The following is a 16,734-nucleotide window of genomic DNA, read 5'->3' on the forward strand; positions in this document are numbered from 1 at the left end:
CAGATAGTGAGACCCAAAAGCTTGAGCGACAGAACTTCTTGGAGAGGATTGTTGAGAAAGTAGATGGGAGGGTTATCCAGTCGATCTTTTCGGAGAGACATAGTAAGAGTGTGAGATTTGTCAGGATTGAAAGACATGTTCCACTTGTTTGACCAGTCTGTGATTTTGTCCAAGTCTTCAGAGAGTGAGGAGGCTGCAGACTGCCGATCTGAGGGAAGAGGCATGGAGCGGCAGAGAGTGGAGTCATCAGCACAGAGATAGAGAGGATTTTCAAGAGAGTCAGAGAGATCATTGATGAAGACCAGAAAAAGCACGGGGCCCAGAACACTGCCTTGGGGAACTCCAGCCTGAACAGGAAGAGGAGATGAGAGAAACCCATTCAGGGCCACACGTTGACGACGACTAGAGAGGAAGTCCGCCAGCCATGCGTGGAGATTTCCATGGATACCAAAGGAGGAGAGTTTGGTGAGCAGAGCGGGGTGCCAGACCGTGTCGAAGGCATGTGATATGTCGAGGGAGACAGCTCTAATTTCCTGTTTGGCATTGAGGACCTCCATCCATTGTTGAGACAGCAGAAGCAGCATGTCCAGAGTAGAGTGACCTGGTCTGAAACCAAATTGATGATCAGAGATCAAGCCATTGGAGAAGAGGAAAGATTTCATATCCAAAGCAATGATGGATTCCATGACTTTGCTGATAATTGGGAGAAGGCTGATTGGTCTGTAGTTGCTAGGATCTGTTTTTGCACCTTTTTTGTGCAAAGCGGTGATGTTGGCTGATTTCCCAGCAGATGGCAGTTGACCTTGAGCAAAAGAGAGGGTGAAGAGAACAGAGAGAGGGTGAGATAGAGCGGCAGAGCAGGATTTTAGGACCCGTGGGCTGATGCCGTCGGGTCCAGTTGCAGAATCAGAGTCGAGGGTTGACAGAAACTTTTCCACCTTGTCAGGAGGAAAGGACACGGAGTCCAGGAGCAGCAGGGTACGACTGGGTATGGTGGGTACAGAGAGGGATGGGTTTGGGACACAAGATTTAGAGGCAAACACAGAGTTGAGGCATTCAGCTTTTTCACGTGCGGAGTCAGCTGTGTAGCCGTTTGAGGTAAGGGAGGGGATGGAGGGGGAACAAACACCAGAAACGGATTTGACCAGACGCCACCAGGATTTGCAAGAGGGAGAGAGAAAAGAGAGTTCGGTCTTGAGAACGGAGAGATATTGTTTCCTGGCTCTCCTGAGGGTGGACACACACTTGTTTCGGGCTTTGTGAAAGGAAATGAGATTTCCTTCCATTGGATTTGCTTTCCAGTAGACGAAGGCAAGTTGTTTCTGGGCAACAGCCTCACCACAAGATTGCGTGTACCATGGACGGGAGGAAGGGTATGACAACTGAAGACGAGATGGGATAAATCTGTGCATGAGAGAGAGCAATTTACTTTGGAAGAATTCCCAGGATGAGTTGATGTCAGAGGTGGTAGAGATGAGAGACCAGTCCAGATGATTGATGGCTGCTTGAAGACCGTGCCAGTTGGCCTGAGTGAAATGCCAGACTCGTCGACGCTGAGCAGGCTCCCTGAGGATGGTCAGAGAGATGTCCACTTTAACAAGGACATGATCAGATGATCCGATTGGAGCAGAAGAAGAGCAGCAGACATTTTCAGGGAAGTTAGTCATAACCAAGTCCAGAAGAGAAGATGTTCCGTTGACTGAGATCCGGGTCGGGAAATTGACAGATTGTGTCAGTCCCAGTGAGTCGCAGAAGTCCTTTGCTGAGGAGCCATGGCTGGTGAGAGAGGTACCCACACCCAGCCAACTGGCATGATGAGAGTTGAAATCACCACATATGAGGAAGAGAGAGTTAGGATGAGTAGATAGAAGTTGGTCCATATTATCAAACAGCGAGATGTAGATGGAGTCGTCACTGTTTGGTGGACGGTACAACACACATATGAACAAGAGGTGGGAGCGAAGGGGAAGCCGTAGCCAGAGGTATTCCTGGGGGTGAGGTGGAGAGAGTGCAGTGCAGGGCGAGTGAGGAAGAGAGTTTTTGATAAAGATAGCAACCCCACCTCCAGGACGAGGCTCAGGTCTATCATACCGGAGGAGGGAGTAGCCCGGGAGAGATACTAAGGAATCAGAGACATCATAAAGGAGGAAAGTTTCTGTTAAGCAGATCACGTCTGGTTTGACAGAAGCAGCCTGTATGGAGAGATCAGTTAAGTTTGAACGAAGGCCCCGGATGTTTGAGGTCCATACCGTTAATGAAGAGGAAGGGGGAGCATCAGATACAGAACAGGGGGGAGGAGGGGTAGGGTAAGATGTGGAAGAGGTGGAAGAGGTAGGGAGAGCTGTTGAAGGTGTGTCAGAGATTTCAGAATAGCTAAGTTACAAATAGTAGTGGCTTTATGCCGACCCCTGATGCACTCCCACCTTCACCTCAAACTCACCACTGTTCCCGTCCTTCGTCCTTACAGCTGTGCGCGCTCTCTCGTACATTGCCATGACTACTCTGATCAACCATTCCTCCACCCCTAACTTCCTCAATGCCCATGTCACTACTTCACGTGGAACCCTATCGAGTGCTTTCTCCAGATCAACAAACCCAAGAAACAACTTCTTCCTCTTCTCCATGTACTTCTCCTGCAACTGCCTTACAATAAAAAGTGCGTCTGTCGTTCCTCTTCCTGGCATAAATGGAAACTGTATTTCGTCGATCTTCACTTTCTTCCTTATGCTCCTCTCCAACACCCTTTCCAATACCTTCATTCCATACTCCAATAACTTTATCGCTCGGTACGAGCCACACTCCAGAGGGTCACCTTTCCCCTTGTATAGAGGGACGAGGGTACTCAGTTCCCAATTCACTGGAATGCGGCCTTCTTTCACCACCAGATTACAGATCTCTGTCATTCTCTTCACACCCCAACTTCCTGCTGCCTTCAACATATCTCCCACAACTCCCGTCGGCCCTCCCGCTTTTCTACCCTTCATTGCTTTTATCGCTTCCTCAACTTTCTTTGATGTTCAACCTCAATCAGCCAGAATGAACAACTAATCTTACTCTTGTAGGCTTGTGTAGATGTGCGTCGGTGGACAGGTAGACCGACTGATGAAACCAACAGAACGGTCACCAGAGTAAGCTATAACCACAATGTGAAGATGTACGAATTTAATATAAATGTACGAATTTGAAAGGATAATTTTGTCATTTGTCAGAGCATGAAAAAGCATCATGTGTTGACTGTGCAGAAGCATTTAAGAAACGGTTGGGGGGGGGGGGGGGGGGAATGACCTGCTATCAAACACCTGACCTGCTATCTTACAACAGATGACTTGGAGAAGGGTGTATGGAATGCATTTTCAACTATCTCCCAAAACAAAAATACGTTACGTTCAATATCAGAGAACATGGAAACGCATTAAACTGTGCTGTGAAAATGAGATGGAATATCAATAAATACATCGAAAAACGTGTCCACCTAAATACTATACATATATTCCTTACATATATATTCCTTACATATATATTCCTTACATATAAGCATGCATGCAAAACCTGGAGGGGGTAATGCTGCCTATGATGCACCCTGTACAGACAGGGGTGTTCATTTGTTCAATGACTCCTGATGTCCTTGTCTCCTTATACGTACATGCACAACCTCCTACGCAAGCCTTAAAAAATGCAATTGCATCAGAATCTGCACAAGGGATAGATGGGCACATGTCCAGAAATAGACCAAACTCAAGTTTATCATACCAGAGGTATATTTATCCAAGTTCATACAGTACTGTATCTCGATATAAATTCATCAGATACTAATGAAATAATGAAACTGTGCGAGCCAACAAAGTCCAATGAGCAGCATTCCAGGTGTCCTCAAAATGCTTTGAAACCGAGCCAGGTTCACGGCGTCTTGAGCCAAGCTTCAGTTAAATGGCTCCAGACACAATCCGCAATGCGTGCTTACGTAAGACTCCACTCCTGGATTACAGTGAAGAACTCTGCTGAGTGCTAACTACTGGTCCCATTACATATGCTACAGTTTCACATTCATGTCATGTCGTGATTGCATACTTACAGTGTTGCGGGAACACGCCGTACCTCAGAGCAAACTCAGCGAGTCCATTTCATGAACCAACCTGCAAATGTCTGTCACAAAAATAAGCCTCACATCTGGCAGAAGGTGCAATGTTGTACTGCAGAGAATGATTAAGAAAACTAAAAAAACAAGAAATACTTTGTGAAGGAATTGGGCATTATTCTTTTAGAAGAATGCTGCTCTCTGAAAAATCCTCTTTATATCTTTGCTGATGAATCCACCCTCTGCCGTGACATCCCTAATCCTTCAGATCGGCCGGCAGCAGCCTCTTCCCCCTCTTCAGACCTTGACAAAATCACAAGCTCTTGGGCAAATTTTGACCTTTTGATCAAGGTCATCTGCCAGCATCCTGGAAATCAGCAAACATTACCGCTTTACACAAAAAAGGTGCAAAAACAGATCCTTGCAACTACAGACCAATCAGCCTGCTCCCAATTATCAGCAAAGTCATGGAATCCATCATTGCTTCGGATATGAAATCTTTCCTCTTCTCCAATGGCTTGATCTCTGATCATCAATTTGGTTTCAGACCAGGTCACTCTACTCTGGACATGCTGCTTCTGCTGTCTCAACAATGGATGGAGGTCCTCAATGCCAAACAGGAAATCAGAGCTGTCTCCCTTGACATATCACGTGCCTTCGATACGGTCTGGCACCCAGCTCTGCTCACCAAACTCTCCTCCTATGGTATCCATGGAAATCTCCATGCATGGCTTGCGGACTTCCTCTCTGGTCGTAGTCAACGTGTGGCCCTGAATGGATTTCTCTCATCTCCCCTTCCCGTTCAGGCTGGAGTTCCCCAAGGCAGTGTGCTGGGCCCTGTGCTTTTTCTGGTCTTTATCAATGATCTCTCCGACTCTCTGGAAAATCCTCTGTATCTCTTTGCTGATGACTCCACTCTCTGCCGCTCCATTCCTCTTCCTTCAGATCGGCAGTCTGCAGCCTCCTCACTCTCTGAAGACCTGGACAAAATCACAGACTGGTCAAACATGTGGAACATGTCTTTCAATCCTGACAAATCTCACACTCTTACTATGTCTCTCCGAAAAGATCGACTGGACAACCCTCCCATCTACTTTCTCAACAATCCTCTCCAAGAAGTTCTGTCACTCAAGCTTTTGGGTCTCACCATCTACCATGATCTTTCTTGGGAAAACCACATTTCCAAGCTGGCCTCCAAAGCCAGTCGCCGACTGGGCATCCTCCGTCGTGCGAAGTCCTTCCTAGGCACACCTGAGCTCCTCACCACATACAAGGCTTTCATCCGCAGCTCAATGGAATACTGTTCTCCCCTATGGGCTGGTGCTCCTGCCTCACACCTGGCTCGGCTTCACGCTGTTGAATCCAAAGCTTTCAGAATCATTGGAATCTCCCGCAATGAAGCTATCTCTGAGGGCCTTTCACTCACTCACCGCAGGCAGGTAGGTGGTCTTTCTGTCTTCTACCGACTCCTCTCCGGCCTTGCTCCCCCAGCTCTCTCTGTACTCTGTCCCCCAAATATTCCTACAGGTCGCACAAGATCTGCCAGCCACCCTCTGATGGTTAAACTGCCGAAATCTCGGCTCTCTGCTCACCTTCACTCTTTCATTCCTCTTTTCTCCCGCCTCTGGAACAAACTCCCACACTCACTTCAATCACACTCCTCCCTCCAGGTCTTCAAAACAGCTGTTCACCACCATCTCTTATCTTCCCCCATCCAAAACCTTGATCTTTTCTACCCCCACTAATTCACCCCAGATCCACCTTGTTTGAAATTCCAACTTCTTTCCTGGAAGTCTTGGCAGTGTCCATATGTTTTATACCTCTCCCACCCCCCCCCCCTTCCCATGCCTTCCCCCCAAAGCCCTCTCCCTCCCACAGTTCTCTCGATGTCTCCATGTCTCTCGGTCCCTGCTCTCAAATGTTGTGTTTGTGTCCTTCCCCCTCTCTCCCCATCTTGTCTACCGCTCCCGATGTTATTTGTTTTGTGTGTCTGTTTGTCTTTCTGTGTGATTAATGTTCGCTCTTTCACGAGCCTCGATCTTGTATACAAAAAAAAAAAAAAAAAAAAAAAAAAAAAATCATGTTTCAAAGTTCGCCTCAAAAGCCACTGGGATTCTCCATGGTGCAAGTCCCTTCATTGGCACACCTGAACTCTTATCCACCTACATGGCCTTCATCTCTTAGGTCAGTCTTTCGTGACTGTCACTGGTAACATGTAACCTAGTGCTACCTGCCGCATGTTGTGGTTGTCGGTTTAGCTCCTAGTTACTTAAGGTTGTCGGTTTAGTCACCGACAACCCTCACTGGAATTTTGCTTGTGGGGAGGGTGACTGTGACACCCTGGCAGGATCAAGAACAAATGGTAAAGGGCGGATGAGCTCCCCAATGGAGCCATCTGCCATCCAGTAAGGAGATGGCGTCTCCTAAAAAACACCCATCCCGTTTGGACCGGTTTAAGTCATTCCAAAGACTTTTAAAATGGTACATGCTGCTTCCTTGCTTGAAAAGGATAGAGCATGGACAATCCCCATTGGTTGGCATCCTTGGGGAGGAAGAAATTCCTGAGGAAATGCTCCGTTGAGTGCAGTGAGAAAGGCGGTGCCATTGTTATTGCATCGCTGGTACCTAGAGAATCCCAGGAAGTGGCTGCAATGGCAGCACTTCCCCCAAGCTCAGTGGATACGCTAAGCATTTGTCTCATTAATATGTCCATGTGTGTGTAAATGTGTCTTTGTGTTTCAGCTCTATTACGAGCCTCAGCCGATGTATATAAAAAAGAAATCTGCAGCTTGATGGACTGCTGCTCTCCCCTCTGGGCTGGATCCCCTGCCTCACACCTTGCTCAGCTTGATACAACCTCTGCTCTTTCTGTGCTCGGCCACTCCCTTCAAATCCTCCCCCTCCCCAAAGTTTCTACAGGGCACACATGGTCTACCAGCAACCCCCTTCTGGTGAACCTCCAAAAATCTGGAATCACTGCTCACCTTCGCTCATTTGTTCCTCTTTTCCTCCACCTGGCGAATCATTCCACATTTGCTTAATCTCATTCTTCCCTCCATGTCTTCAAGACAGCAGTTCAACTCTATGTCAGATCATCCCTCTTCCAAAAGCATGATCTTTTTACCCCCATTAACACTCTCCATGCCTCTTTCCAAATTTCTAGTCTTTCCTTCCTGAGAATTTGCTTCTGTTTCCATCTTGTCTACCCAATGTGTACTTCTCTACCACTCATTCTTCACCACATCCCTTATTTGTCCAAGTCTCCCTCTATTTTACCCCTTAACCCTGTTTTTGGTGTGTTGCCCACAATCTTTCTGCTGTTCCATTCCTGATTTATTCTGGGTTCTAGCTCCTCCAAGAGCCTGAACTTGGTATGCAATCTCCCCTTCCACAACCCTAAAAAAAACACTGGGGGCATTAGCCGATGCAATGCCAATTAATTTAAGACGAAGAAGAACCCAAAGGGACCAGATCCGAGCATATAAAAAACAGCTCATTAGGTTTCTATGGAACCAATCTCCCTTTAAAAACACCGTGCAAGTCCCGATCAACTTGTGAAGGCAGAAATGTGTGTTTATTGAAACAAAGACATCTGGGCGTTTGCAAACACGACAAGAAAAATAAAGCATCTGCAGAAGGGATTTTACATGCAGGCAAAGTGCTTGGAAAGCGTATACATTCACTTCATTCTACCGGGGGGGTTTGCCTCTCCGACGCGAAGATGCGGTTACAAGACGAAGAAGCTGAAAAGTAACATTTCCCCAAAAGCTCACCGATTCTAAAAATAATGGGAAAAAAAAGACGTAAAACTGCAGAGAATAAAGCTGGTTACATCAACGAGGATACAATACGACGCATGACAGGTGGATTCGTTCAACCCTGCGACAAGATGCACACAAGTCATCACAGACAGACCTTAGAAAACACATGGGACAGAACAAAGAAATAAAGAAATGCTTTGGAGAAATACCATGTTTGCGGTCCGCAACAGAAATGCTTTATTAACAATAGACGGGATAATTACAGCTGCTGTGCGTCTGTTTAACAACAGAGTAAGCAAAAGCACAAGGTGCATGTGGAATCGGTTTAAGAAGAAAGGGCCAAAAAAAAAGGGGAAAAAAGATGTTTTTTTTAATACAACTGAATATTTTGGAGGGAAAGATGAAAATAAAGCCAGAGAGATAAGATAGAAGTAAACTAGGTGGGCAATGCTTAGGTAGTAAACTAGGTTAATTGCCACCATGTTTGATGGTGAGCAGCGTTAGGTGACTTGATGGTGCCACACGCAGGAAACTTTGGCCACGTGATCAATAGTGACTAGTTGAATTGACGGAGTCACAAAGACGAGAGTAACTTACTCGTGCTGCGCTCCTTTTGATAACAAAGTACGACTTAGTTGTTTATTTTTTTCCTGTGTGTGGAGTGGCATGCAACCACGGAAGCATCACCGTAACCCGCGCAATGGCAGCAGAGCTCAACCTGCTTCGTATACCAATATCCAGCACGGTGGGGAAGAGGGAGATGGTATTATTTACCCCCACAATCACTTCATTTACCCCATGGCAGAGACAATGACCAGATCATGCATGCAGAAATCGGACACAGATGCTCATCCACAAAACACGAGACACAGGACATTGAACACCGGGACCGGCATGTTTAGCTCCCCGAATAGAGACTAAATGTGGTGTGTGCATGTGGACGCACAACAATTTCGGTTCCTATGGTTACAAGTAAAAATCAAAACTACTGCAGATTACCAATTCATTCAACAAGTTGCAAACAAACAGAAGAGCTTTGGACATGGATTGAATGCAACTCCCTCTCCCATACCTCCCGAACAGTGGGGCGAGGGTGCAAAAGGGTGGGCGCTCTGCTCTGCATGCTCTTACAAACTCCACGTCCCAAATACCAAGAGATGTCAAAATGTAAAGAACTTAAAAGATGTCTTCTTCATGTCTTGTTGACTTCAGCTGCCATTCCTTTGGCTCGTAAGGGTCCGGTGTGAAAGCTATTGTAATTGGGGAATAAGGGGAAAACAAGGTGTAAAAAAAGGTTAGTGAGGAGAGTGAGAAAAGGGAAAGGAGGTTGAGAGAAGAATGTGACTAATGGAATGAAGGGTGAGGACGGTGATCAAAATTATGCAATATTTGCATTACAGAATAAGTAGCTGTCGATGGCTGTGACAACTACTACAACTACCACCGGGAGGTACACACACTGGCCTCTGAGCTGTCTAGTCTGGGTTCAAATCTTCGCTCGGTTATAAATTGCTACCCCAGTGTTTTGAAACCAGGGTGATGGACCTTAAACTCGGACCCTCGTTTGGACCTTAAACTGGTGACCGTCTGCCTTCACTAGTTGATGGACATTAAAGCTCCCACGGTGCCCTTCAGGAAGAGTAGGCCAAATTCCAAATGCTTTCTCTAACCTATAGGGAGCACTGCATCAGCAGTACTGCTGTGCCCCTGTGTGAACCGATGGTAACTCATCGTCTCACAGTCAGGTGCCGCATTTGAACGACTACTACCTAAAATATACTCATACTACCTTTTTCTTTTTTTTTGTATACAAGATCGAGGCTCGTGTAAGAACCTTAGTGGCCTAAATCATTCCCACATTCTTAGTCTTTGGGAGTGGAGATTCGGACCCAGGGAAGACAACTCAAAGGCAAGTGTACTGACTGTAATAACAAATACTGTACATGTACTGAGAAGAGACTGATAAAAATCAATGTTGAAATGAACATTTTGCAGATTTAACCAGCGAGATGCAGCAGCGACATGATGGAAGCCTTACAGACCTTAGAGTTCTCTTCTGATCTCACTTCTTCATGCTGAAAAAGTACATGGCATGAAATACTTAATTTTAATAACAAGGAAATCTGGTTTCAAAGAAATATTAATACTGTTTGCTTGTAAAGCATACAGGTATGATGTTCAATTGTGTTAACCTGTTTTCAACTTTGTGCTCAGTCAATACAAAGAATAACTAGAAAGCATCTCAAAATGCAAAGCCCTTCCACATCTGCTTTGTACTAAAACTAAACTTGATGAAAACAGCAAAATAATTTTTGTACATTCTATTCATTTGTATTCTCCATCTTCTCATAATAAAGGTTTGTTGAAGATTTGACGACAAAAGGTCAAATGGTAAAAATGTTATGGCTTGGACAGACACACTGAAGCTCAATGGTAAATAAATAAATAAATATGGAAGCGATGACGTGCTGCGGTGGGGCCAACACGGGCTATTTGTACTCACTATGACTTTGCACATTCACATTTTGATCCATTTTTAATTAGTCTTCTTCATAATCTCATAATAAGAGTTTGTTGAAAACTTCATTTTAAAAAAGCTCAAAAGGTAAAAATGTTAGGGCCTGCACAGACAAACAATTATTATTATTATTATTATTATTATTATTATTATGTAACATTATCATGATCATTATGTACCATTATTATAATTATGTGCCATTATCATCAATATCATTATTATCATTACATACCATTATCATTATTATTATCGGATGAAAGCTTTGTATGTGGTGAGGAGCTCAGGTGTGCCAAGGAAGGACTTCACAGAGATGGAGGATGCCCAGTCGGCGACTGGCTTTGGAGGCCAGCTTGGAAATGTGGTTTTCCCAGGAAAGATAATGGCTGATGGTGAGACCCAAAAGCTTGAGTGACAGAACTTCTTGGAGAGGATTGTTGAGAAAATCGATGGGAGGATTGTCCAGTCGGTCTTTTCGGAGAGACATCATAAGAGTGTGAGATTTGTCAGGATTGAAAGACATGTTCCACTTGTTTGACCAGTTTGTGATTTTGTCCAGGTCTGCAGAGAGTGAGGAGGCTGCAGACTGCCGATCTGAGGGATGAGATATGGAGCGGCAGAGAGTGGAGGCATCAGCAAAGAGATAGAGAGGATTTTCCAAAGTCGGAAAAGGAGTCGAAAAGATCATTGATGAAGACCAAAAAAAGCACAGGGCCCAGAACACTGCCTTGAAGAACTCCAGCCTGAACAGGAAGGGGAGATGAGAGAATTCCATTCAGGGCCACACGCTGACTGTGACCAGAAAGGACGGCTGCAAGCCATGCGTGGAGATTTCCATGGATACCATAAGAGGAGAGTTTGGTGAGCAGTGCAGGGTGCCAGACCGTATTGAAGGCGCGAGATATGTCAAGGGAGACCGCTCTGATTTCCTGTTTGTCATTGAGGACCTCCATCCATTTTTGAGACAGCAGAAGCAGCATGTCCAGAGTAGAGTGACCTGGTCTGAATCCAAATTGATGATCCGATATCAAGCCATTGGAGAAGAGGAAGGATTTAATATCAGAAGCAATGGTGGATTCCATGACTTTGCTGATAATTGGGAGCAGGCTGATTGGTCTGTAGTTGCAAGGATCTGTTTTTGCACCTTTTTAATGTAAAGCGGTGATGTTTGCTGATTTCCAAGATGCTGGCAAAACCTTGAGCAAAAGAGAGGGTGAAGAGAACAGAGAGAGGGTGAGATAGAGCGGCAAAGCAGGATTTTAGGATCCGTTGGCTGATGCCGTCTGGTCCAGTTGCAGAATCAGAGTCGAGGTTTGATAAAAACTTCTCCACCTTGTCAGGACAGAAGGACACAGAGTCCCGGAGCAGCGCTGGATTCGACTGGGCAAGGTAGGAACAGAGAGAGATGGGTTTGGGACACAATATTTTGAGGCAAACACAGAGTTGAGGTGTTTAGCTTTTTCATGTGCGGAGTCAGCTGTGTAGCCGCTTGAAGTAAGGGAGGGGATGGAGGGGGAACAAACACCAGAAACATCTTTATCACTATCTACCATTATTATTATAACTAGCGTGACTTGGCGCACTCCGCACGCCTCACCACACGTCATTTCAGAGGGGTAGGCATCTTTGACCATTTTGGTGTCTTTTGGGTCTTCATGGTGTTTTGGGTCTTCAGGGCCATTTGGGTCTTCAGGGTCTTTTGGATCCTCTGGGCCTTTGAGGGTATTTTGGGTCTTTGAGGTGTTTTGGGTCTTCAGGGTCTTTTGGGTCTTTGGTGTCATCATTGGCTTTTAGGTCTGAAGGGTCTTTGGTGTCTTTTGGGTCTTCGGGTCTTCAGGGGCTTTTGGGTCTTAACGGTCTTTTGGTTCTTCTTGGTCTTTAAGGGTCTTTGGGTCTTTGTTTTTTTTTGGATCTTCGGTGTATTTTTGGTCTTTGGGGTCTTTTGGGTATTCGGGGTCTTTTGGGTCTTCAGAGTGTTTTGGGTCTTCAGGGTGTTTTGGGTTTTCTGGGTGTTTTGGGTCTTTGGGGTGTTTTGGGTCTTCAGGGTGTTTTGGGTCTTCGGGGTGTTTTGGGTCGTCTGGGTATTTTGGGTTGGCTGGGTGTTTTGGGTCATCTGGGTGTTTTGGATGTCCGGGGTGTTTTGGGTCTTCAGGGTGTTTTGGGTCTTTGGGGTGTTTTGGGTCTTTGGGGTGTTTTGGGTCGTCTGGGTATTTTGGGTTGGCTGGGTGTTTTGGGTCATCTGGGTGTTTTGGATCTCCGGGGTGTTTTGGGTCTTCGGGGTGTTTTGGGTCTTCGGGGTGTTTTGGGTCTCCGGGGTGTTTTGGGTCTTCGGGGTGTTTTGGGTCTTCGGGGTCTTTTGGGTCTTCAGGGTGTTTTGGGTCTTCGGGGTGTTTTGGGTTTTCTGGGTGTTTTGGGTCTTCGGGGTGTTTTGGGTCTTCAGGGTGTTTTGGGTCTTCGGGGTGTTTTGGGTCTTCAGGGTGTTTTGGGTCTTTGGGGTGTTTTGGGTCTTCGGGGTGTTTTGGGTCTTCGGGGTGTTTTGGGTCGTCTGGGTGTTTTGGATCTCTGGGGTGTTTTGGTTCTTCGGGTGTTTTGGGTGTTCGGGGTGTTTTGGGTCTTCAGGGTGTTTTGGGTCTTCAGGGTGTTTTGGGTTTTTGGGTATTCAGGGTATTTTTGAGCCTCAGGGCGTTGAAGGGTATTTTGGGTCTTTGGGGTGTTTTGGGGTCTTTGGGGTCTTCAGGGTATTTTGGGTCTTCAGGGGTCTTGGTGGTCTGAAGAGTGTTGGGGGAATTAAAGGGTCGGCAAAGGTCTGAGGGGTCTCAGCAGTCTTAACGCAATTAAGAGGGTTAATTAAGAGGGTGGTTTGATTAAATTTTAATTTTTTTATTAAGTTAATTAAATTAAAATTTAATTAAGAGGTAAAAACATTGCCTCAAACAGGGAACCATGATTGTCATGGGGACCTTAAACCTTAAACCTTAAAACGATCATTCATTCATTCATTCAATTAAGAGGGTGGTAATTTTATTTGAAGAAGAAGAAGACGTTTTCGTCGCATATAAACAGAGCGACAAACATAGCGACATAACGACATAACCATAGTTTGCTCTATTATAATAAGATTATGTACCATTATTATTATAATTATGTACCATTATTATTATAATTATGTGCCATTATCATTATGCACCATTATCATTATCACTTTCAGTTAGTCCCATTATCATCACTATCGTTAGGGCTGGCAGGTGGCCCAGTGGTTCGCACAGTCGCCTCTAAGCTGTAAATACCTGGGTTTGAATCCTGACCCAGGTGTAAACTGCCATCCATTCACAGGCAGGGCGATTCATCAATGTGTGCCGTCCCGTTACGTTAAGCAGGCGTCCCATTCACCACCATTCGTTGGTGGACATTCAAGGCCCCATGGTATCCTTCGTGAAGAGTGGGCAAGCTATCGCCGGCAACATGGCGAAATTCGAAATTCCTGCTCTGAGCAGCCGAACGTCAGGCCTGGCCAGCCAGCTCGTGAAGGCTCGGGCCCGGCCGACCCCACAAGGTGGGATAAAGGTGGCCGGTAAAGAATAATAATAAGATCACTATCGGTATATGGCATTATCATTACAATCATATACCATTATCATTATCACTATCACTATAATAATGTATCATTTTCATGATCACTATAATAATGTATCATTTTCATGATCACTATAATAATGTATCATTTTCATGATCACTATAATAATGTATCATTTTCATGATCACTATAATAATGTATCATTTTCATGATCACTATAATAATGTATCATTTTCATGATCACTATAATAATGTATCATTTTCATGATCACTATAATAAATGTATCATTTTCATGATCACTATAATAATGTATCATTTTCATGATCACTATAATAATGTATCATTTTCATGATCACTATAATAAATGTATCATTTTCATGATCACTATAATAATGGATCATTTTCATGATCACTATAATAATGTATCATTTTCATGATCACTATAATAATGTATCATTTTCATGATCACTATAATAAATGTATCATTTTCATGATCACTATAATAATGTATCATTATCACTATCACTATAATAATGTATCATTTTCATGATCACGATAATAATGTATCATTTTCATGATCACTATAATAATGTATCATTTTCATGATCACTATAATAATGTATCATTATCACTATCACTATAATAATGTATCATTTTCATGATCACTATAATAATGTATCATTTTCATGATCACTATAATAATGTATCATTTTCATGATCACTATAATAATGTATCATTTTCATGATCACTATAATAAATGTATCATTTTCATGATCACTATAATAATGTATCATTTTCATGATCACTATAATAATGTATCATTTTCATGATCACTATAATAATGTATCATTTTCATGATCACTATAATAAATGTATCATTTTCATGATCACTATAATAATGTATCATTTTCATGATCACTATAATAATGTATCATTTTCATGATCACTATAATAATGTATCATTTTCATGATCACTATAATAATGTATCATTTTCATGATCACTATAATAATGTATCATTTTCATGATCACTATAATAATGTATCATTTTCATGATCACTATAATAATGTATCATTTTCATGATCACTATAATAATGTATCATTTTCATGATCACTATAATAATGTATCATTTTCATGATCACTATAATAATGTATCATTTTCATGATCACTATAATAATGTATCATTTTCATGATCACTATAATAAATGTATCATTTTCATGATCACTATAATAATGTATCATTTTCATGATCACTATAATAATGTATCATTTTCATGATCACTATAATAAATGTATCATTTTCATGATCACTATAATAATGGATCATTTTCATGATCACTATAATAATGTATCATTTTCATGATCACTATAATAATGTATCATTTTCATGATCACTATAATAAATGTATCATTTTCATGATCACTATAATAATGTATCATTATCACTATCACTATAATAATGTATCATTTTCATGATCACTATAATAATGTATCATTTTCATGATCACTATAATAATGTATCATTTTCATGATCACTATAATAATGTATCATTTTCATGATCACTATAATAATGTATCATTATCACTATCACTATAATAATGTATCATTTTCATGATCACTATAATAATGTATCATTTTCATGATCACTATAATAATGTATCATTTTCATGATCACTATAATAATGTATCATTTTCATGATCACTATAATAAATGTATCATTTTCATGATCACTATAATAATGTATCATTTTCATGATCACTATAATAATGTATCATTTTCATGATCACTATAATAATGTATCATTTTCATGATCACTATAATAATGTATCATTTTCATGATCACTATAATAATGTATCATTTTCATGATCACTATAATAATGTATCATTTTCATGATCACTATAATAAATGTATCATTTTCATGATCACTATAATAATGTATCATTTTCATGATCACTATAATAATGTATCATTTTCATGATCACTATAATAATGTATCATTTTCATGATCACTATAATAATGTATCATTTTCATGATCACTATAATAATGTATCATTTTCATGATCACTATAATAATGTATCATTTTCATGATCACTATAATAAATGTATCATTTTCATGATCACTATAATAATTTATCATTATCACTATCACTATAATAATGTATCATTTTCATGATCACGATAATAATGTATCATTTTCATGATCACTATAATAATGTATCATTTTCATGATCACTATAATAATGTATCATTTTCATGATCACTATAATAATGTATCATTTTCATGAGCACTATAATAATGTATCATTTTCATGATCACTATAATAATGTATCATTTTCATGATCACTATAATAATGTATCATTTTCATGATCACTATAATAATGTATCATTTTCATGATCACTATAATAAATGTGTCATTTTCATGATCACTATAATAATGTATCATTTTCATGATCACTATAATAAATGTATCATTTTCATGATCACTATAATAATGTATCATTTTCATGATCACTATAATAATGTATCATTTTCATGATCACTATAATAAATGTATCATTTTCATGATCACTATAATAATGGATCATTTTCATGATCACTATAATAATGTATCATTTTCATGATCACTATAATAATGTATCATTTTCATGATCACTATAATAAATGTATCATTTTCATGATCACTATAATAATGTATCATTATCACTATCACTATAATAATGTATCATTTTCATGATCACTATAATAATGTATCATTTTCATGATCACTATAATAATGTATCATTTTCATGATCACTA

At 41.7% G+C, this 16,734-nt stretch overlaps 1 protein-coding gene across 7 annotated transcripts in view; it reads right to left on the reverse strand.

The window, feature by feature from the left end:
* Positions 1-7,622: 7,622 nt before the first annotated feature.
* DTNB (dystrobrevin beta) overlaps positions 7,623-16,734 on the reverse strand; it is a 277,429-nt gene continuing 268,317 nt past the window's right edge. For all 7 annotated transcript variants that reach the window (XM_078773345.1, XM_078773348.1, XM_078773344.1 and 4 more), the window contains 2 exons: positions 9,879-9,911; positions 7,623-9,086 (listed from right to left, as the gene is read on the reverse strand). In XM_078773345.1, coding sequence (XP_078629471.1) covers positions 9,899-9,911 — 13 coding nt within the window. In that variant the 3' untranslated portion in view covers positions 7,623-9,086; positions 9,879-9,898. The remainder of the gene's footprint in view (positions 9,087-9,878; positions 9,912-16,734) is intronic.

This window comes from Myxine glutinosa, chromosome 2 (genome assembly GCF_964187855.1).
Source record: "Myxine glutinosa chromosome 2, kmMyxGlut1.1, whole genome shotgun sequence".
Classification (NCBI taxonomy): Eukaryota; Metazoa; Chordata; class Myxini; order Myxiniformes; family Myxinidae; genus Myxine; species Myxine glutinosa.